The sequence below is a fragment of the Haliotis asinina genome, chromosome 6, assembly GCF_037392515.1.
Source record: "Haliotis asinina isolate JCU_RB_2024 chromosome 6, JCU_Hal_asi_v2, whole genome shotgun sequence".
NCBI lineage: Eukaryota > Metazoa > Mollusca > Gastropoda > Lepetellida > Haliotidae > Haliotis > Haliotis asinina.
The window spans coordinates 27262133-27287004 of NC_090285.1; the positions used below are offsets into that span (position 1 = coordinate 27262133).

Genomic DNA, 24872 nt, shown 5'->3' on the forward strand with positions numbered 1-24872 from the left:
AAGACAACTCTTTTTTCCGACATTAAGATGTTCATAACATTCTTATTGCATAACCTGAAAAATATTTCATAATTTTCATATACCTTTGTACAAGGTCTTAACCAACACATTAAGAGTTTTGGTGTGAAGAAACCTACAGGCAAGCAGATACTGCTAAATGTGCATGAGTGATGCCTCACAACTGCATATCTTGCCTGTACTCCGAGCATTCATCAAGTAGTAACCATGTTAATTTGGAAACCTTGTTCCTTTCTGTTGATGACTGCCCCAGAAAGCCAGTAAAGCTGAATTCAGTTAGTGTACTTACTGTGACGGTCTAGCACAGCTGGAGACACAACTGATGGCTCAGCATGGTGAAGCCACTGATGTTATATGATGATGTTTTTGTACTGGTGCTCCAGTTTCATGTGGCTTTGTTTCCACTATTTCCAGTGCCATTAGTCATTAGTTTTTGTTGAAATGTTGTCTGTGGAATGTTGTCATGTGTGTTCCGCATGGGTATATTGGAGCTGGCATAGCCAGCTAACTGTTGGGTTCTCATATGGTAGCTCATAGCTCATGTCAACTCCATACATGATCCACCTCAGCTGTCTCGCATCATTCACTGTGCAGCCTTTGTTAACTATTGATCATGAAAAGGTTGTCTTGAATCAGTCTTTTGAGCTCAGTGATATTTTAGCTCACCTTAACTGAAATTCATCTTACAGTTCATAATACACAGCAAAGCAGAAATTTTGCCCCTGTCTTGATCTCAGCAATGATCCCCATCTTGTATGTTTCAATCTTGCCAAACTGGCCATTTCTGAATGAACTGTGTTACTAAGTGTTTCATACACAATTTAAAGAAGTTCCCATTCCACAGATTGGCCTACATAATTGTGATATTTCAGAGAAAGGGGCATACCTTGCGTAATCTGCAAATGTGGTATGCTTCATTACATAGATCTGGAGGATGAGCTAACACTTCGATTTTCACTTCTTGTGAAAACAGAATGCCTTGTTGATCACATTCTCAAATTATTCCTTGTCATTCATTGCAGGGTTACTTTGAAACGAATGTGAACCACTCCCATAAATCATTATCCGAGGCTCTGTCGACATCATGGGAGAATCAGACAGTTAACTGTTCAAATCATGGGAATAACCAATGCTCGTTTTGTAATGATGGTCCTCGGCAGGCCTTGTCCATTAAAGGGAATTATGCAGTTCCTTAAGTTTCATGACACATGCACTGCATCTGATGTAATCATGTAGCATGTGGAGCTTCAGATGGTAAGTTAGATGAAAACGTAAATCGATGACAAAAAGTTTCTATTTTGCCAATTGCATGTTCTTTTTTTTTCATTTTAAATGCCCTAAAAACATATGACATCGCTTCGCTGTCTGCAGAGAGTAAACTTCCGTACGGGATCACATGACTTAAATCATGTGGGAGGCTAGTTTTAATTTGCATTGCGACAGATAACTGTATATATGTGTTATATACAGTGCAATTACAGTGTAGTTTACCTTAATCCTACTTAACATGTGTTTTCGTTACTGATGAGATGTTCTCACATGCACCAAATCCTAATGAGTGACGCGCGTCACTAGCGTTTTTGATGGCTAATTAATCAATTCACACCAAATGCCTTCAGATAGACTAAGAATGAAATCACCTAGTCGTGCAGTAAACGGTATTGACGTGACACATACACATGCACATTGCACACATCTCTCCGTCCGGATAACTGGATCATTTTTCAATGGAAATCTATGGGAATGGTTTGAAAATTTGCCACCTGGGTCCGGAAGCACGGGGTCCAGTTAAGCGAGTACAAGTAATGAACGTAAGTTTCGTTTCACATAATATGTGGGGTCCGAGTAAACGGGGTTCAACTGTATATGTATTCATCAAAGACAGTCTGCAAGTCGGGTGGAAATAACCCGTTGCCCAACATCCCAGTCTAGTGTGTTTTTCTGTCAGGCAAGCTAATGTGTATATCACACTGTACTGGTGTCCAGTGGACTTTCCATTGTTAATTATGTTGTTTATTTAAATAATCAACAAGAAAAACGCCTAATATAGTGGAAACATTATCAGGGCAATTGGTTTTACAAGTACCTCTGTACCGGGGTACATTACCAATTCAAGAATTATTTCCATCCCTGCAAGTGTGATTATGAAGTGATGAGACTTTGTATGCAGTATAAAAAATCATTTGGAATGTATTGTGTTAATCCCCTGCCACATGTTTAGCACGAGGTGAATTTTCAATATCTTAAGAACTGTTGACTAGATTCTTTTCTTATTTGGTACCTAGCATCATTGCAGTATAAGAAAGGTCTCAATCTGGTTTTGTGACCTTGACCTCTATTTCAAGGTCACAAGGGGACCTTAATGTTTAACCCTTATCAGTGAGATTTCGTTATATTCAACACCAAGCTTTATCTCACTGGAATTCACATAGGCCAGTCAGTTTTGGTGACCTTCACTTCATTTTCAAGGTCATGGCGACACTTTGAAGATTTCAGCATGTTAAGATGCATGTAAAGCTTGTCAGCAGGATATCTGAAGAACTGTTTTTTCTTCATATTCAATACCAAGGTTTATCTAAGGATGGCACAGGGTACAGTAGATTTTGGTGACCTTCCCATAATTTTCAAGGTCATATCATCACCTTGAAGATTTCAGCATGGTATACCTGCATGTAAAGATTGTCCGTGAGATATTTCAAGGACCATTCACTGGACATTTTTCATATTTGACACCAAGTTTCATCTAGGGAAGCTGCAAGTTGATTTTGGTGACCTTCATATAATTTTCAAGGTCATGGCAATACTTTGAAGATTTTAGCATTAACCTTCATGTAATGATTGTCAGCGAGATATATCAAGATTATTTTGATACTTGATACTTTCATGACCTCCCTTGAATGTTTTTCAATTGCTTCATTATTATTTTTGCGTATTTTATACACAAAGACATTCATGTCATTGTCAGAGTGAGTCTTGAAAATATTTGTGTGTTTGAACTACTGTAGGGCAAAATATCAAGAGAGGTTAACTGTTTTGTTGACATTTAACGTCATGTTATGTTATGACCTTCACTTTTATTTTCAGTTTGATTTGATAATTTGCGGCAGGGGATTATGTCACCTTAGTGACAATGCTTGTTTGATCTGTGATGGTCTGTTGGTCATATGATCATTACTAAATTAATAAGCATTTTGTGTGTTATGTCTTGGACAAAGTTCTGTTTTATTTTTGTATTATGCTGTTTGCAAATCTTCAACCGTTGACCTTCATGGTTTGTCTGTCCATCATGCCATAGGTGTATTGATGGACAGTCTGCCAGTAAATGCATGTATAAAAATGTATGCAGAAATGTGCTTTTTTCTCTTATTTTTGCTACGTTTCCTTTGCATTGTTGGATCATTCTGATCAGATATAAAATTCCACACTGAATGGGTGAACTGCACAACCAAATGCCATGTCATGCCACAAGTCAGGATTGGCAAGCATTGACAGGATTTAGCCGACCCTCAAACCTGTTGACTATTGTTACTTGTGATACCATTCGCTGAGGCCTAACTGCATACAAAATTTGCTAATTTGTTGAGTGTGGATGCTGTTTACAAGGGTTAGATTCCATTGTTACAGAAATCAACAGAGTTAGAGTAGCCCTCTTCCATCATAAAGGAAACCGTGATCCATTGGATCTCCCAGAACCAGTTGGTCCTGTTGTCACGCTCACAGAAAAACTATTTGTACCAGCAAAGGATCACCCAGATGTGAGTACTTTGTGTACATAAGCCACATACCAAGTTTGCTAGACTAACCAGTAGTTTGAATTTTGTTGTGTAGGTAAGATAAGACCTTTTCAGCATGTTGTTTAGTCAAAGTGTGTGGTATATTTTATTATAGCATGATGCTCCTTGTGTTTTAGTTACAACTGAGGCCACAACCACAAATTTTCATTTTAGAATTGTTATTCCTTATCTACCTGTTCTATGCCTGTGGAGCCTGTTAATAACATTCCCATGAAGATCCAGGTTAGAACTGATCTTCAGTAACCCATATATATGCTGTAAGAATTGACAGACGGGATTTGCTGGTCATGCTCGCTGACTGAGTTGACACATCATCATATCCCAGTTGTGTATGTTGATGCTTATGTTGTTGATCACTGGATTGTCTGTTCCAGACTCTCATTATTTGCAGACTGCCACCACAAAGCTGAAATATTGCTGAATGCAGTGTAAATTTAATGTCACTCACTCTTGATAACATCTTTTGATCATCATAATCAAATTGTTGAGCTGAATCATGTCATGGAAGATGTTATTTACTCTTGAAATGATGTGAACAATTTCTTTCAGATATTGTCAGTATAGTATAGAGATTTCATATTTTCTCACAATTATTCAGGTATAATATTTTTCTTCAAAAATATAATTTATCAAATAATTCTTGCATATCAAAACCATATAAGGATACTTCCGGCATGGTATTAGTGAGAATTCATATTGGTTTACCTGAAAAAAATGTTGTGTTTTATGTAATATTCTAATGAGAGATTAATGGTCAAGTTCAGTCTAGGTTTGTGAAAAATTTGATATTATATGTGATGAGTGCAAGGAAGGATTTGTTAACACATTCTCAGATGCTGATGGATTTGCCAAGGTCCACATCAAATGTGTGTGATTATTCCCAAATTGGAAAACAACTTCCTTCATGTAGGTTTGGTTCAGCTAGGTGACAGTTTTAGTTACATGACTTACACTGATGACCAGTGAATAAAATAAAACTGACCTCAATATCCTTTGGTATTTAATAATTGCAATGAAAGCCTTTGTACTTTAAAAATGTTTATTTGGAGAAGAGGGTGCCTTTGGTTTGCTTAATTGTGCTGCCAGTGGTACTTTATTGAAATGCCAAGGCAAATCCTTGATTGTTGTTGGTTTACTTGAAATGTCCAATGTTTGTTTTTCAGTTCAATTTTGTTGGTCGTATATTGGGTCCACGCGGAATGACTGCGAAAGAGTTAGAACAATACACAGGCTGTAAGATTATGGTGCGAGGCAAGGGATCAATGAGGGACAAGAAAAAGGTGATTATTGGTTTGAGTAGAAACACATTCATTGTTCCTAGGTCCTCATGTTACTTGCTGTAGTATCAGTGTTAATACAATATTACACCAGTCATACATTTATGTTTCAGAATATTCTGTGGAAGTACAGGAGTGTTTCATTGATTGAAATAATCTAAGTCAGTTTAGTTTCATCATGAAAGGTGGAGACAATCACTGGAACGTTACATGGTTGTCATTTTGATGTAGAACTGTCTTTTTAACATTTGCTTTTATTGAGTCAAGATCACTTTTTAGGCAGTTCAGATGACTTTCTTTTTTCTTGATTCTCCTTAGTTACTGTGTATCAGAACTATTTCCTCATTGTTAAAACAAAGGTTGTACCGAACATTTGAAATTTGAATTGTTCAGGAAACACTCTCACTCTGTAGAAATAACTACCAGTAAACTGAAAAGTGGCCAAGATTCATAACAATGTTTAACCATGTGATTGTATGGGAAAATGTTTGTCCTGGTTGGTTTGGTTGAGGATTTATCAGGCATATGGACACACTCGCATGGTATGGACATGTTTAGCCTGAGGTTCTGTGAGCAGCTTTAGTAGCATTAAGTGTTGTGTTGTAGGAGGAAGCCAACCGTGGAAAGGCCAACTGGGAACACTTGAATGAAGAATTACATGTTCTCATCACAGTAGAAGACGCTAGGAAGAGAGCAGAAATAAAGATGAAAAAGGCAGTCGATGAAGTTAAGAAACTGCTGGTACCTGCAGTAAGTTCTTTTTTCCAACATGATTATGAAGTAACATTAAGAGTGGTCAGGGTAATAGAAATAATATTTACAAAGCATCAAAATGTTTGACATTGTAAAGAATCTTGTTTGAAAATATATTTGGAATTTGATGTTGAAATGATTAAGTTGTATGAATAATGAATATTGTAATAACATATATCCTTGTAACATTTGTAATTGATAGTGTTCAGATGACACAAGGTATTGCTGGCTCCTAATGTTGTAGTTTTTGTCCATATTATTCAACAAGAATATGAACACTGGCCTTCTCCCACTGATTCCAGTGTTGTGATCTGCAAATTAAACCCTGATGTTCACATATATGGCATTGGTTCAGCAGCTTGCCAACTGAAATTCATAAACCTTTGAAGAACTACCTCATCATAATCATGCATAATTATTCCGTTTCTTTATGATACCAAGTGCTTGAATTGAAATAATGGTATTGTTACTTGAAACAACAGGTTGACAAACACTTCTTTCTTGAAAAATTCTAATGTATTGTGACAAAGAAATTATTGCACAGTAAACTTTTCACCGGTAAATAATCACAGCACTTGCACTAGTCCAAAATCAGTATGCAGAATATATTTCACAGCTATTATGATGGAAACTGCAATAGTTGCATGTATGTTTTACTCAAGTTGTACCATACAGGTTGATGTGGTAGAGTCATTTTGACTCAATGACATGCCTTACTCTCATCCTGGCTTCATATGGGAATCAGTAAGCGAACAGAGACTGTAGCAGGTCTCCTGACGATACAGATGTCCGGTGTACTATGTGTACTGCTGTAGGGAGAAAGCCAGTGAAGCTAATTGTATAACAGGTCTTCTAAACCCAAATGTCCAAAGCTGACAGAGGCTCAAGGCAGTTATTCTAATTTCCCTTTGATAGCTGCTTGACTCTTCCCCAGGCATATTGGCTGCTGCTCACCAGCTAAGTTTGTTAGGTGGACAGCGACTCAAACTGTGCCTTTCTTCTATTGCCATACCTTCACTACGTCTAATTGAATCAGTATTGCCAATGTGATGTGTAAACTTTGAGATGTGGTTGACCAGTGTCCAGGACGGATGAAACATTGACCAGTTTGTTTGAATGGAACGGACTACAGCCACAGTTCACTTATTGGTGTCAAGAAGCTGGGATGTTGCCTTGAAATTGATTCCCAATACAATCTGAATTAATTATTTCACTCTTGCCATGCTCCAGATGGGTGTTGAGTGATATTGTCGTGGCCCTTTCTTTGTGTATGAAAAGGTGTGTCTGATGTGAGTCCCAGCTTTATCAACTGATGCTATGAACTTTCATGACTCCCCACCCCACACCACACACAACTAGACCCGTGAAGGTCTGGGATAGAATAGGCCTTCAGCAAACCATTCTTGCCATAAAGGGTGACTGTGGTTGTCATAAGAGGCGACTAACGGGATCGGGTGGTCAGCCTTGCTGACTTGGTTGGTCATCGCTTCCTAATTGTGCAGATCGGGGCTCATGTTGCTGATCACAGGATTGTCTGGTCCAAACTCGATTGTTTACAGACCGTAGCCATATACCTTGAATATTTCTGAGTGCGGCTTAAAACTAAACTCACTCACTCACAACTGTGATAAGAAGCAAACGTCTGAAAGTAAAGCATGTTCATTTACTTTATGATCACACTGAAACCTTGTACCTCATGACATACCTAATGCCATTTGCATGTTGCAAAATTACTGTTTAACCAAAGGATGACTTCCGAGGATGCCAGTTTACTGGAAGCAGCGGAAAGTAAGTCTAACCTTTGTATTAGGACTGCCAAGAGTAACTTGTGTGTCTCTTTCAGCCGGAGGGGGAGGATGAACTCAAGAAGAAGCAGTTGATGGAGCTGGCCATCTTAAATGGAACATACAGAGACTCAACTAAGGCAATCTTACAACAAATGCAAACTGCTCGTAAGTTATTGAAAGATTTGCTTTATCTAACATGCTTGTGCTGACCTTTTTGCCATTTGTTTGCAGCCTGATGGTGAGGATGACTTGAAGAAACGTCAGTTGATGGAATTGGCCATCATAAATGGCACTTACCGTGACACTACAAAGCCGCCCACCACGGCCGCTCCTCCACCTACTTCCAGTCGTAAGTGCCACTGCTGTCCACCTAGCCATTGCTGGGATCACTGCAGTCGTCTTGTGTGTGTGGTGCAGACGTGCTTTTCTGTCCAAGCTAGTTTGGTTCTTTTAGACTCCAGGCATGTCTTGATTTGGACCTGTTTCATTTAGCATTTTCAATGTTATTTTCCAGCTGCTTTAGTTGATGAATTTCCTGATTGTTGGTTGCAGTTTCCTCTTGGTTTTCTTGCTTCCACTGGACTGTGCTGATGCACAGTTACTTGCAGCATGGTAGACAGCTTTGTGCATGTTCTTCACCTTGTTGCTGAAATCCAGTTTGAGACACGACAACATAGCAAGCAGTTCCTGACACAGTAGCTTTGCCAAACACTTCCACCATGTTCAACCCTTTGGACCCTCTAGCTGCACAGCTTGTCCATAATTTAGGAAATTGTCTTGTATCATAATGCCTATCAATCATATGCATAGAAAACAATAACAATTTAGGCTACTCCAAATTAGAAAAACCTGAGTTGCCTTCATTAGATGTTTGTTAAAAGAAGCAGGCATCCAAAATTGGTTGTCAAAACCTGTTTCCTTAATGTGATACGTTTTTGTTTTTGAGAATACCGTATTTTGACAGCAGAGTGGTTTAGGACATGGGTTGTGTATAGGCTACTGGGTTGCCACTTCACTAGATATACACACTTGTACATTCACCAGGTTGTGCTTCAGGTACTGTTTAACCTATGTATTTTTCTGTCTCTAAATCTCTTTGCTTTCTTCCTTTTCAGATCTTATGTCATGTTTAGTTGGTTTGGCAATTTTTTTTAATTTTTTTTTTTGCATGGTCCTTTGTTTTCAAATGAATTGCATGCTGCTGCAGAGGTATTTTCATGCATTTTCCAGTCTGGTAATGGGAAGAAAATCATGTTCATTGAAGAATCTGAGCAAAACTGTTCCTTTTGTCAATATTGATATAAATATTGCTAACACAATTAACTTCAACATATTCAATTTGTTTGAGATATTGTTAAGCAGGATATGCATGTATTTATAATCTAAAAGTAGAATGGATATGAATTGTTAATGTTGCAGTTTGGACAGCAGTGAGTATCATCAAGACGGTTCACACACCTTGCAAACATAGTCAAGCTACTTTGTCCCAGCTAACTTTCTCATATACTTTAAGATTTCAGTGTGGCAAATCCCTGGAGGGGACAAGATTTGAATCTGACAAGAAGCACAGCAGGACATTCAGGCAAGCGAGTTAGCTACCTCCCTCTGTACTATGCAGCAGCAGTAAGACACTAACTGTGGACTACCCCACTTACACAACACCGCAATATTATCTTGCTTCTACACCTACTTCACATCACATCACATCACATCACATCACAGAAGCAGCTCCATGTACATACTAGGATTACAAAACACAGATACTAAGTATAGACTGGCATAAGCTCACACACGCACACTCACACTCAAACTCACACACTCTCACTCTTTCTCTCAGTCTTTCTCTCTCTTTCTCTCCTTTCTCTCTCACTCACACACACTCCACTTCACAGATCAGATGCAGCTCCATGTACATACTAGGGTTTCGGTGGTTTCAACAGAGATACTAAGTATGGACTGATACAAGCATGCACGCACACGCACGCACACACAGACACAGAGCTCCATGGGGTGTTTGAAATAGCTGTCCGGCCCGGTGCACAATACATTTTCCAAGGGTGTATGTGGTAACTAGATGATGTCTATATAGTACATGATCAGTCAAACTGTAACTTCCACAGATCAACCTACCCATTTTTCAAACACTATGTGACTGGTCTAAAGAATGCTTTCAGCCAATGAATGTCATTCTTTCCTGTTAACAGTGACACTAGATGAATTAACAGTTACCACCACGTCATGGTTTTATTCAATTTGCTTTTGCACATGGTTAAATTTACCTCACTACAAGTAATTAATTCATTACTTTCTCTTAACACCGTACGTCAATTTTCTGTATTTAATATAGGAGTGGTTACATGTTAACAGGGTAGGCAACATTTTTTAGTTATCAGCCATATGGGCTTCCTGTCTTTTTGAACAACCCCAAAAAATGCATGCACATGCATGCGCGCATGCGCACGCACAGACACACACAACACACACACACACACACACACACACACACACACACACACACACACACACACACACACACACACACACACACACACAGGGGGTCCCTCCATCTGAAACATTGTCAAGCCACACACACTATTCCATGTATATACTAGGGTTTTACTGGTTTCATCTACACAGATACTAGGTATCTGTACTAAGCACAAGCAGACTCGCTTCAAATACACAGGGTGCCTAAATTTGAAACACTGTCTAACGGTGTAATGCCACTACTTTTTCATTATGTACATATGGTGCTGATTGGTTTAGTGTACTGTGAACTTTCCCCCCAAGGTGCTTGGCTAGGATTAAAGTCTTTTGACATCAAATTCCCCATAACAGTGGCAGTGGGTTACTGTCCACCATTTGTATTAACCTTTTTGACACCTTAACTGTAATGACAGGACTGTCTCCTGTACAAGTCTGAGAATATGCATGTAAACACTCTAGTTTCATACCATACTCACAGAATCTAGACTAATGTAAGACTATGCTGTCATGGTTACCATAAGGATTTGTAGGATTGGCATATTACCCTGCTTTTGGCTCAGCCTAATCAAAAGTTTGAATGGGCTTTTGTGGTAGAGTTGTCTATCTCTGTCCATCCGTAGATCTTAAACTAGAAGTGCAGTAGCAGAAATTTGTTGATGGCTAGATCTAAAATGTTTAACAGAATTCTAAATCAAGTACATGAATAAGAAACATTTTAAAAGTGTCATCATTTCCTAACTCATTCACACTGGGAGACTTACAGTTTTGTAGCGAAACAATAAGCTGATATATTAGTCATTTTTGGTTGTCATAATTATCTAGCTCACACAGACATTCCACATCTCAATAACTTCAGATTATTGAAGCGTATTTCAAGCATAAGTTTTGATTCAGTTTACAAAGAAAGATGGGTGCATGTCACAGCAAATATCATTTAGAAGATTATTTATTATACATTTATATCATTACAAAAATTGTGATAACATTATGCTGTGTATTGTCATATTTGTTAAACTTTGGATACCACTGGTCCTCTGTAAAGCATTACTTCATCAACTCTATGTTAAGATATTGCCACTTTTACAGTGGTTGATGTCTTTCCAGGTGTTCTTGCAATGTGTGTTTTACTGGTAGTGCTTTTGGTAATGCCTCAATAATATCAGTTTTTACCTTATGCTGCAGATTCCACAAGTTTAATACATTTCTGCATCCATGCTTCTTAGCACAGTATGTTATTAATGTTCTTAAATGTATATGGCTAGAGCATCAACATGCTAAATTAGCTGCTACATGTACTGTTGATATACAGAAGGGATAAATTCCATAACAACTTTGGTGTGCAACTCAGCCTTTTAGTTCTGGTATGTGCATGTGTGAGAACATTAAATAAGTCGTGCACGGATGTGTGTACATAGCTGGATGTGCTTTTATGTTTTCATCCATTATGTACTTTTCATTTCTTTAAGACACTAGGTGATATTGGCCTTTTGTCCCAGCAAGACTTCAACTAATGAAAGTCTATTCTGCTCTTTACATTTGTGAGTGTTTTGATGTGTGCTTTAGTCTGTGTAGAGGCATATAAATGCTGGCTATGTATCAGTCCCCACCATGAGACAGGTAGGGGATTATTAGGATTTGGCACAGTCCATCCATCCATCAATCATAACAAACACTCTTTTACGAATAAAAGTACATTGGGGAGTCTCCATACTATCACTTTGTTGCCCTCTTTTGAAGTATCAATGTGCTCACCAACTCATACCCCGGACCAGGGTCAAAAGCATTTATTTGACAGATTTTTTTGGGGGGTGTCTTTTTGGTGTTACAGATAACTGAAAATAAGACCTCTTGATCAGTTATGAATTGAATGAATATAAACTTCAGGATTTTATTTCCAGATAAACCTGCAATTAGGTCAGACCAATATTTTTCAGTCCAGTATCGATCTGCAAAGCCGATTTTTTTTTATTTTTTATTTTTTTATTTTTCATTTTGTTTCTGACAAAGAAGAACAATTGTTTTTACTTACCTGACAACTCTGATCTACTGCATGCTTTGTGTCCACTGTGCATAGTTTTCACCAAACAGCACAGCTGTATGGAGGGGGTGGTAAAATTGGCAAGTTAAAGAAGAAATAATTCTAATGTAATTTTCGTTGGAATGTAATAGTTTCAGGTACAATTTCTTCCAGTTCTTGCATTAACTATTCTTTTCAGGTTTATATGCTATTGGGTAGTCTTTTAAGTGACTTCTGCACATTGAGGCGAAATGTGTTTTCAATGGTCACCGTTCTTTATGCATTAATGAGACAGTAGCACACATCTTGACCTCTGCATATAGAAATACTGTCATGCAGTAAGTAAAAGTGAAATTTTCTGATTTTAATTGACCAGGTTACTTCCTTCTTACCCTAAAGTACTGTATGCATGGTTGTCTGGCGGAAGTGACTCAAATATACAAATTTGGCAACATAAACCATAGCACAAAATATTTTAATGCTCGGGACTTTGCCTTGTTCTCTTTCCTGCCTGCAAGCCAATACTCTGTAGTGCAATAAATACATTTGGTTTGGCATTATCATTTAAGGTTCACATATGGATTTCAATGGTCTTTTTTCAAGTAAGGATAAAATCCTCAACCCAAGTAAAGTTTGTATTGTTATACTTGTGATTTCTGTAAACTTGTTCCAGTGACGGAAGTGCATTTTGCTTCAGACATACCCATAAATCTCCAACAGCTCTAGAAATGGTTAGCACTAGACAACAATCAAAGTTTAGATCTTCAGACAAATGATTTTAGTAAATATGTATTTATGGACACATTTTCTGCAATCCTGGGTTGTAAATAGATCTGCTTAATCTCTGAAATGTTATTGAAGTTGTCTTGCCATGTTGTCCTTTCATTTGGAATTTTTTGGTTGTGTTTTTGAAACATGATTTGCAAATGTCATGAAGAGACAGAACATGAGATTTATGTTAGCAGGCAGCTGTTGACTTTCTTTAGCTTGCGTTGCTACTATTCTAGCCATTACATCCCCGTCACAGGCTTCAAGGCCGCCACAATGATGCACTTTGCTCTTGAAACAGTTCAACACAATAGCTTTGGCACATGAATGCTAACATCTTATGTGTGTAAATGTTGATCACTTTGTCACGGTTTCTCTAAACAACATATTTATCTTGTGTGTGTGCATGTATTTAAGGCTTAGGCTACATTGTTGCCAATAGACTGGGTTTTTTTTATAAGTTCAAGGTATAGTAATGTGTGTAAGATGATAGGATAATCTTGCAGGATATATTGGTCTGATAATTGCTGAAACTTAGGCAGTTACCCCCAGACGATTATCTGACTTCACCATGGTATGAAATGTAGATCTTCTCTAAGAGGAGTAAATTAATTCCCCTAATTTCTACAGCTTAGACAAAAGGCTAATGTTATGACTGTAAAATTAACAATTAAGATTGGTGGCAATTTAAAATACCAACAGTGTCATCAGATTCTTCCATTGACAGTTGTGCAAGTATTCAGAGTAGTTGGAAACAGTTAGACTTTCCTCTTTTTTACACACCAATGACATGTTCAACAAACATTGGGAGTAATTCTTGCGTTCTACTATATTTCATTTAAGATTGATGAATTCCTCTCAAACAAATAATGTAATAAAAGAAATGAAACAAAATTTTGCAGTTACATGATATTGACAAACCAATTCTGATGATTTATCTCATAATTTTGGTTTACTGAATTATGAAAATTTGTTTGTTGAACAATTATGGAACAAATCATCCAAGTTGGTCAGTTGATTTCATGTGATGTTGCAAAATTTGATTTTGTGGCCGTTCTTAGAGTTTTGTGTTTGCGAGAAAATTTTCAAGCTCAAATGAAATCAAACAGACTGTAGGTGATTGTAAATTCCGTATTTTAACGTAAAGTTATGGCTTTTATAGTGTTATGAGTCTTATGACCCCAGTGTGGAGTCATGGGAGTTAGGATTTGTTATTTTGCTAGCAAATAATGGTGACTGGTTGTTATTTTGACAGAATCACCCCGACTTATTGCTCCTGGAGCTCTTCAGATGCAGCATTTAAGGGCACAGACACCAACAGGAGCTCCCATCATCCTGCACCAACGTATGCCTGCTGTGGCCACCAGCACTACTGGATTGCTCAATGGAGCTCCACCGCCCCTGGTTTCACCAACAGAGAGTGGATTTGTTTACAACCCTTATGAATATCCGTATGCTGCCTTTTCTCCAGCAACTATCTTGGAGTATCCAACTGGCCTGGATCAGAATGCTGCCCTTGCTGGTATGTTCGTGCGGTAGATAGGCCACCATCTCTCATCTGGCCTTATGCAGTCTCTCTCCAAAATGTCTGACAGAATCATGCACACACTGATGTTCCTCATCTTGCCAGGAAAATTCACTCTGTCTTAATCCATGTTTACATTCCGAAGAAGATCAATTTGGAAGCCTTTGTCACTAAAGAACATCATTTGAATATTGAGTTTTAGGAGCATTCAGTTTCATATGTGAAAGCATATGAACGTGCAGATTTTAACAGGCTACCTTGATCAACTCGCAAATGGCAAGCCACACGCCATATATGTATAAAACACATTAAAACATGGCCCTCTATATTTTTATTTAGCTTTAAGAGTATTTGGTATTATGTTAACCCCTCATCTCCAACATTCCTAGTGCTTGTATTTTGACTTACTTATACAGTGCTTTTTACTATTCTACCTGTTCTTTTTTTCTGTTTTTTTTCTGTTTTTTTTTCTTGTTTGGTCTACCTGTTGGTCATCCATAGTAGTACTTTTCCTCTTTAGAATGCATTCCTCCAACTTTCCATTGTGTCCCTATTATTGTCTTATACCTCAGATGATAGTTTATTCATTATAGCACCAAATAGCCTCAAAATTTGGTTTCACTAAAATTCTTCATGAATATTTTCATTTCTGTTTTGTCGCAGGTAAATCTAAACCAGCATTCTAGGAAGATCGAAGTAAAGTTATTTAACTGTAAATTTGTAAATAACCTCTGCTAACCTACTAGAACCTGTGCTACCAGTTTGAACTGAAGGCGAGATAGTCTTCAATAATATAGCAAGTATGTCTGTGTAGTAGACTGCGGTGGCGGTTGTGACTATCAAGTTTGTCTTACACCTTAATTGTATATCATGTGAAATGATGATTCTGTGTGAGTTATATTCCTACATCCAGTATAATGTGAAGAGTTGATTTTAATTTGATGCTTGCTTTATTTTTTCAGTCCCAGACAAATCTCCTGGTATACTAATTGATGCCTTGAAGGCAATATTAACACTCCCATATTCTAGCCTTTCAGCACTATTGATGGCATCAAGTTAATGTAGGGTGACTTTTGACTTAACACATTAACAAAGTTAATGTTAACACTTCTAACTAAAGTTATTTTTGTAAGAATGACTGACAACATTCTGAAGGCTGTGATCAGAAATACTATATTTACATAAGTCGCGAATGACTTTAAATTATTCCCCTCTTGGGGAATGTGACCTTGATTTTTGTTTTTCGATCAAGCAAGGTCAGATGGACCATAGGGTAATTTGACCTTTGACCAAAGATAGGTTAAAGGTCATAGGACCAGGAGATATGTCATATATGATGTTCTTGGTGTCTCTGCAGGGAGTGGACAACACTGACTAGATACCCATAATTATTTTCTGTGATTTTTTTATTACCCTCAGTAAGTTATCAGTGACTTGTATCTGAACTATCAAATCAGTTTTGTCCATGAACTGTACTGCTGACTGATAAGCCTCAGCATCTTGCTGTCGATCATTATAGGTGCTGTGCCCAAAATGAGGAGAACTTTAGCAGGAGTGCGAGATCACCCTTACACAAGGGTGACAACACTTCCATGATGAGTGGAAGGTTAGTTCTATATATTTAAGTACAAGAGATCCATCATTCATATCATCCTCTATTGTTTGAATAACATGATATGTGCTCTTGTCTACTAGATATGATCTACTAGACTAGATATGAACAATCGTATATGAAAAGAACCAGACACACATACACGCATATTTCCCCTTACACTAACATGTTAAGTGAAACATGGAATATATTCACTATGCATTTGTTTCTGTCATGGAACCACTTTGAAAGATGACTGTAAGTTGGTTTGATCCCCTAACATCACATGGAAACAGCTGCCTGTGTAGTAGTCTGACATCAGTTGGATGAAATGGCAGGTCATGGGGTGTTGAACATTTCCTTCAGTTTAAAGTTCAGACAGAAAAAGATCTTTAGCCCCCAAAGTGAAGAATTGCTGCAAGATTGCTAGTTTGGAGTGTGTATGTGTGACTACCGTTCTTGATACTGACCACTTCAGGTCATTTTATGAAATCCAGGCAGCTCTATTGCTGCCATGTGTTCATGACCACTTACATGTGTAGGATATGATTTTGGCAGAGGTGCTTTACATGACAAAAATCAAAACTACAAAGTATTGCCTTTGAAATGTTTTTGTTGCTTATTTATAAGCAAAGCATTTGTTTTGTTGTTGGGTGTAGAAGGTTAATGAAACATTACGAGTAGTTGTTGTCCCTCCCCGTACTATTAGGGATGTTGATTGTTCGAAATGATGGATCTCTTAAATCCACATGGGTTTTTGGAAGCATTTTATATTTTATGTCAATTTTATTTCCTTTTACTGTTTTTGTATGCAAAGTATTTATATTTTTTTTTTACATATCTTGTTATGCTTATGTTGATGTATATTATTGATATATGTATATGTGATAGCAGAGGCCTGCCGTGTGTGCCTATATAGTGTATTAAAGATACAAGAAGTACTGCCCCTTGAGGTGGTATGGGCGAAGTACTGGCAAGGATCATACCTACATAATCTTGTTCCATGGCCACGACAGACAATAGCATATCATCTTGGAATGGGTGGGGGCAATTTTATGTTTATTCATAATCAGAAGCCAATATTTTACATTGTTGATGTTAAATTTTTATTTTAAGGCATTAGTCTTGACTGAAGCCAACTGGTTTCAATAAAGTGCAGATGTTATTGTAGTGTAGTTACATTTTGTTGTTTATGAACTGTTTTCATACTATAAGCGAATGACAAATCAAAGCTCGGAATGAATGAATGAATATGTTTCATTAAGTTTTTACAAATGCCGGTCTTGCATTTGATGAGAAGCAAGTGTTGACATGATTTCTATAATCACCTGCTTCTGTCCTAAACATCCAGACCATGTGCAATCATTGTTGTCAACATTTTAGGAATAAAGTACTCGTTGTCTTCATGTAATGTGTGTGTGTGTTAGTTCTGTAGATTGGTACTTCTTTACTGAGTGTACCAGGATAGGGTGGAGGGAGGGAAGCACTAGCTACACACCTTCGGCAAACCTCAGCAAGTAGACCTTCATGCAAATTGTTCATTTCATTTCTGGTTTATGGGGTTAACTCGAGTTACTTTGACCTGAGACGCATGTCTGCCACAGCATGTCTGACAAGTATTGCTGGTTCTATAAACCGTACGGTACTTAGTAATGTCTGTAATAGGTTGCCATAATACACTTTATCTACTTCATTTATGCATTTATTAACCCTTAATGTGCGAATAACCAATAGTTACTACTTACATATGAGCAGAAATGCTCACTGGTTTGAATGGGTGTAATTTGGACATTTATCAATCACATTAACAGAATTGTTCAGCTCTAAAAATATAGCAGTCTTTCTTCAAGAAGATTCTTACCACTCTGTACTGTGCACCCACTTTAGATTGAATGTTCCATAATGGATTACAATAATCTGCACTAACTGTTTGCTGTATCTGGAGAATTCGCTGCATTAAGGGCCCTAAACTGTAATATAATTATTAATTCACCAGAGAATGCTCATGTTGTAGCAAGTACAAACCAAACTAACTCTTTTCTTTTTATTTTTTTCACTTCTAACCTCAGCTGGCAACTAACCCTTGAACGTGGCCACAAACGTCCGATCCCTGTGCCTTTAAAGAAGGGTTAGTCGACTGTCATCATCCGCCCCTCTGCCTGCCCGCCCACTAGTTCGCTCACAGCCCGGGTGTTTGCCATGCATCACATCATCACCCTGATTATCAGTATTGACGAAGCCGGGGCAGATTGCTGCTGCCTGACACTTAACTCTTACAAGAAAGGTCTTCATAACTTATATACCTACTCATGGTGGATGATACTCAAATTGTGGACCATTGCTAACAGGTCCCAGATGTGCAGGGACTCTTCAATCCTACAGCTAAGTGCCGTCCTACTGAGCCATCTGCAATGACTAACCTGTGGATCGTTACTAATTTGTGATGGGTCAACACAGCTAGCGTCACCTCACCTGGCTGTAGAATTGGATTAGATACCAGTGGACATTTGGATTGACTGACAGCCAGACTCTTCCTACAACATTAGTCCACTGTTTGTGACCACTGGGCCCGGGTTTAACTGTTAATTGTTATAACTGTTGTACATAAACTTTAACCTACTGATTAGCTGACTGTGGTCTGCAGTACTGTGGAGGTAAGAGTGTGGAAATAGATACCTGTCCAGGCAACATTGCCGTGTTGTAGCAGTAGCATCATAAGTCACCTTTGTCTTCCACTTTCTTCAGTATTCATATATCATGTCTTCCTTGTAAAACTGTCCCACCAGCAATATTCATAATACACAGCTCCCTCCTACTTCTCAGAGGGACATAGCACATGTCTACTCGCAGTAGTCTGACATGACAATAAAATGGCTTATCTCTCCAGTATTAACTGCTACAGCATGACAGTTGCATCAGACAGCTAACCCTGCAATCTGATGTACAATTGGCTCTGATGCATCTGAGACGGAGTCCTGCTTCCACTCTTTTGCCTTAATTGTAGAATGAAATTGTTTGGTTTTTTTATGTACTTATGTTACTTAATACTGAGTTGACTCTGTGCTGATCACTTTAACCAGGCTGACCTTGATATTAGTTGGCTTATCTCATATTTAATGTTGTTGACCTCATGTCAATGCTTTTTTTGAGAAGGGGCATGCTCTACTTATGGATGTCTGCTGGTCTGTGTTAAGACTGAGATTCTAGTAGATGACATTTGTCAAATGTTTAATAGGCAGCACTGTTTGAGGAATCCACATAATTGACTTAAAGGAATGAGATAATTTTAATTACCAATAGTATATCTTTAACTGCTGCCCAATATTCAACAACTCGTTATTACCATAGAGTTATCATTTAGCCATAACAACGTGGCTCAGGGTGCTAGGTTGTTACGGTATCGTACTGTAGAATGTTGCAACAACACTCACAACTACAACTACTTCAACTATATGTCTTCTACAATTTGTCAAACAGATGCAGTTTTGTACCTCAGTTTATAATTTTTCTCATGAGTCATTTGGATAACCACTGAAAGTTCATTGTGACTGTTGAACTGGTCATCTAACCAGCTGACATCCTCAGAGGAGTTAGTGCTTTAATCTTTGAAATACAAATACTCCCACCGATCTCGCCTTATGGAGATGAAACTACATTACTTGTGCCTCAGAAAGTCTTAACCATATCATGTTCATGCATCTTTGCATATCATTCACTCATATACTTGCTCTTGCATTTTTTCTACAGATTTTAGCAATATTACCTTCAATCAAAATGTCCAGACATATCATCCACCATTATACAATTAAACCAGATGCAAAGTAATCAGAAAGACTAATGACACATATCTATGCAACATTTGTATATTTCATTTGCCTTATGAATCAAAGTGCTTTCTGGTTGTTCAAAATGGAAACAATCTACTTATCAAGGCCAACATCGATTGCTGCCAAAATATCATACTTCATCACCATTATTGTATGCAAAGAAATCATGTTATATTTTGTAGCGTTTACTTAGCTATGCATGTACCATTGAAATGTTCTTGCTAAAGACAACGATTGTCTACAGATGAGATTATCTTTTAGAGATATTTTGGTTCAATACAAATAATATTGTCTTCCATGGAAACTATGAATGTATGAAGCATATTAGAGAACGTACAAACCTGTACATACTCAGTGTATATGTGTGGTGACTGCCTAGACTGGAGAACTGTTTCTACCGAGTGGAGTGTTGGATGGGTGATGTTGTTGAACATGCTGCTGCCACTACTCACTGCCCTTGCACCACATAGTGACTACAGTATTACTTGTCATCTGTGCAGTAGGCTGTTCCACTGCACAGTAAGTATGTGGTGACAACGTTCTGCATCCCTTCAGGGAACTTCTGTGCCGTGTGTTCTTGATGTCCTGTCTCTTTCTGGGCAGCACTGAGGAGTGGCTTCAAATAGTAGCAGTTTCTCTGCTTTATCCATCTGCAGCTCCTGGCTCGGCCAAGCTCAACCGTCCTTTGCTCATGACTTCTCCATTTTATGTATAAATCAAAAGTGTCTTGGCAGTCACCAGCTGTCTTTTTTTTTTTTTTTTTTTTCTTTTTTTTTTGGGTATTGTATCTAGAAATATTTTGTGCTTCTTCCAGCATGTTATCAGTGCAGGGAGGAGAGAAAGGTTGGACAAGTTTTTGTGTTTGATACTCTGACATGTACTTAACCTGAGATGTGTGTGGTCATTGGTTGTGCTGGCTGCAGACTGTGTGTCCACCCATGTCACTGGTGACCATGTGCCACTATACTAAAACAAGTGCCTTAACTGCATGTCATTCTTGGTCTACTCACAGGTCACAATTCATGTTTGTATGTTGTCTTTTTTTGTTACTCACAGGAACAAATTCTAGTTAACCTGCTGCATTACATATCACCTATTTTCTTAATAACCTACTCAAACAGAGTTGTGGAGCAAGTGCAAGTTTTAAGCAGCATAATAATCTGAACTAACATTTGTTCGTAGGCCCAGCACACTGTGTTGGTGTTGACGGGAATCTCACAACCACTACTACTATGTTACTGCTACTCTGTTGTATACTAATAACCTCGGGGAATACTCGCCCATTTGTTGTTGATGATGACGACACAATAGCATTAAGTTTTTAGTACTGGTTTGCATCATCATTAACCAATTGGTTGCTACAGCTTTTCATAACCATATGGCTGTATTTTGTACCTATTCATAACTTTTAATGCAATAAAATATATTTGTAGCCATGGAAATATTCCCTTTCTTTCTGTTCTGACTAACACTGCTCACACACTGTCTTGATACTCCCCAATGTTGCCTGCACACTCACTCTCTCAACCAATAGCTTCACATAAGGCTTGTTCTCTTCACCTTGACTTCAGCCAAAACCTTAAAGCCACATTCAGAGCATGGTGTGAGAGAGTCTGTGTCTAGTCACAGAGTGAATTGTATGTCTGGCCTTGCTTTTCTTGTGCTTGGTAGAGCGTAGCCCATATTAAACACTCAAGTTGGTTGCCATGTTATGCTTTATTGTTGCTCAACAAATACTCACAAGGTAAGAATTATAACCTTTTGATTTATCTTTGAAAACTTGTCCAAACTTTGTCATATTTTGCCACATTTGGACAATTCTTGCCACGTATGTTACATTATTTTTTCTTCTAAAATTTTGAAAGTTGCTCAATTGCTCAAGTGTATATGAGATGGTGTTGTTGGTTGATCGTCAGTCTTCTGGGGATATAATGTTGTAGCACCTGACGACAAGGGACAGTTATTTATTCCCACATATTTATCCATGACAAAATGTTCTTTTTAAAATTGTAGGTGCTTACCTCGCCAATAATACTGATCAATGTGTTTACAGTATTTAGCGGATGTGAGCACCATGCTATGATACTTTGTTTGACACTATAGCATGGTGATCCATCAACATACTCACAGTTGAGGTAACGTAGTCATAATAGGGCTGTAGCCCACACAGTCTTTCTTTAACCTCTTTTAATAACTGCCTAGAATAAAGTATATTCTACATGTCTTTTCTATCTGCCTTTTACAATGGGAAAAGATTCTTACCAGTCTGAAGGGTTGAATGTCTTTGTAGCAGGTGCTAGTGAAGTACCTGCTTCAATGTGTTTTCACATTCTTGTAGTGGGGAAGTAAACTGTCTTGACAGTTGTTGGTATTTTCTACAGAGTGAAATATTACAACCTCATAAGGAACCTATTGTCATATAAAAAAAAGGGTATTGTTAAAGTATGGTATGATTGTTTGAAATTTAATGTGGAAGAGCATTTTCAGATGTGCACATGCCTCATGGACAGTTGACTTGAAACAGGCCAATATATTTTAAGTGATCATATTTACATATTTTGTTGAATTTGCATGTAAATATCAGGCATACAAACAGCTTTTTAACCAAATCATTAGATGTAAAACAATGCATTCTAATGTCTGATGCTGTTCCTTGTTGAATAAGTATTTTACATTTCTGTGAAAGACCAAAGTCACCTTAGTGAGTGCCACAAGGCAGTTACCAAAAAGTAGGAAATGGGGAAACATTTGTATTTTCTTCAGGTATGAAAACATTTCATCTGAACTTCATGCCAAGGTCATGGTTTGGTCCTTATTGAATTCTGAGAGGAAGGTACAATTGTCGGTGGAACTCCACATGCTGGCAGGATGTTCGGCTACGTTTAATGTACAATACAGCAGACAAGGCTATGTATAGATAGTAACGTTTGAAAGGACGTTGTTTGATTATTACACAATGAGGTTGATGTACAGTTATGGAGAACATCCCACATTGTACTTGACGTTACTACTGTGTTACTATCTAGAGTTATCCAACCCATCATACCATATGCTGTTTGCTGCTTTATCTAAAGGAAATATGGTTTACGTCTTTTGCACAGGTTTAGGGGTATTGGGAAGCTGAATGTCTTGTCTTGACTAAATATGGAGAGCGGATTATGATAGAAGTCTCTTGGACAACTTGCATTTTGTTTTTAATGTGACCACAGCCAAAAGGCATGGCTTTTTGCATTGATGTTTTAACACATATTTCTACATCATTTTAATTTTTTCACATCTCGCCCAGACATCTGAATTTCACTTTTAACTTACATTGGAGTATCTACTCATCAAGTACACCTTCAATTTGAAAAAAAACCAACAGACTAAGTGATTGCACCTTTTCCAGAAGCAAGATTAAAGGAAAATGAGTGTTAATGGATCAGTTCGTGATTGATTTATTGATTCACCATTAAAAGCTGTACCAATTTACACCTTGCCAGATTTCAAAAATGTCATAAGCTGACGCGCCCTTTAATATAAGCGGAAAAAAGTTATGAGTTCAAATGTCTCTAATCATACACAAAAAAGCTATAAAAATACAAGAAAATATGAGATCCACACCTTTAGAGTCTCTATAAAGCACGTATTACCAAAGTGAATCCCATGAAGTAGTTTTTGAGGAAGTGGATAACGTACACACCAAAGAGACACGCATACAGAGAGAGAGAGAGAGACCGCCGTATGGAACGAACAGGCTAAATAGAACAAAGTTGAATCAATTCCAAGCATCTGTAAAAGTGACGAAATTAAGACATTGCATAAAAAAATATGAAATGCACCCCTTGAGAGTTCCTACCCAAGACGCGTACAAGTTCATTCAATTCTGTGGAGCAGTGGATAGACTTCATCCCCTGTTACAGTATCATCATATGTACATTTTGCTAAATTTCTTTAAGTTCAAATGTCTCTAAACTTACAAAACAAACCCAATAAAATATATTTTAAAAAATATGAGATGCACATCATTAGAGTCCCAAGAAAGTCCATGTATAAGTTCATTGAATTCCGCTGAGCGCTTTTGTGGAGAAGTGGATGAATGCATTCCCATTTTCGTACGGACGAGCACGGAGGGTAATCCTACAAATCAGAAATTTTATTATACCAAATACCATCTCTCAGTAGCATGTTTATGATTCTTGTGTTTTGAGGCTGACGGTGAAAGGCCTGTCCATTCCATGCGGGTAATGGGCTCCCACCAGTCCTGGGAGGATAAATATACACAGTCTGCATTGATGAAATTCTGTCTAAAATTGAAAATAACAATGGAAAGTTTCCATTGTACAATGTAATAGGTTGGTATTGAAATATAGCACCACGACGACAGGACAACGCCACAAACTAAGACGCATACTGTGTCTGTCTCCCCATACCATTATCTCAAGGCTAATGGACATCCCATTCCGATCCCAACCTCTCACTTCCACATAGTCCAAACTCAACCTACAGGCCGAGGTACACACATGGCAAAGTAACGTTCAACTTGAAGGCCTAGGTACATCCCATCCCTTACACACATACAGTCCAATTAAACCTGTAGGCCTAGGTACATCCCATCCCTTACACACATACAGTCCAACTAAACCTGTAGGCCTAGGTACATCCCATCCCTTACACACATACAGTCCAACTAAACCTGTAGGCCTAGGTACATCCCATCCCTTACACACATACAGTCCAACTAAACCTGTAGGCCTAGGTACGCCCCACCCATCGTACCGAAACACGAGGCTCATTAACCAATTCAGATTATGACCTTTTCAGCAGATACGAATTTTCTCGTGTGAAAATAGGCATAATAAAGAACTCTGATTACACTGAATTCCAATTTCTTGTATCATGACAAAATGGTATTTCTAAATGAATTTTAATTTTAAACTTTAACACCACATTTCTTTATTTTATGGCGAGCTGTGGGCATCATTACCTTAACTATGACGTCATACTGTCCCCTTTTGATGAGGTCGTAAAATGGTTCACAGTACAGCT

The 24872-nt window shown here is 37.9% G+C and overlaps 1 protein-coding gene across 2 annotated transcripts in view; it reads left to right on the forward strand.

Annotated features, from left to right (window-relative positions):
• The window catches only part of LOC137287025 (protein quaking-A-like), a 30887-nt gene extending 8819 nt beyond the window's left edge, over nucleotides 1–22068 (forward strand). The window contains exons 2-9 of one of the 2 annotated variants that reach the window (XM_067819123.1): nucleotides 3643–3773; nucleotides 4976–5092; nucleotides 5696–5839; nucleotides 7686–7794; nucleotides 9143–9211; nucleotides 14157–14423; nucleotides 15946–16032; nucleotides 18087–22068. In XM_067819123.1, the coding sequence (XP_067675224.1) occupies nucleotides 3643–3773; nucleotides 4976–5092; nucleotides 5696–5839; nucleotides 7686–7794; nucleotides 9143–9211; nucleotides 14157–14423; nucleotides 15946–16022 (914 nt within the window). In that variant the 3' untranslated portion in view covers nucleotides 16023–16032; nucleotides 18087–22068. Of the gene's footprint in view, nucleotides 1–3642; nucleotides 3774–4975; nucleotides 5093–5695; nucleotides 5840–7685; nucleotides 7795–7860; nucleotides 7979–9142; nucleotides 9212–14156; nucleotides 14424–15945; nucleotides 16033–18086 lie in introns of both variants that reach the window. The other variant, XM_067819122.1, reaches the window with a different exon arrangement.
• Nucleotides 22069–24872: the final 2804 nt, after the last annotated feature.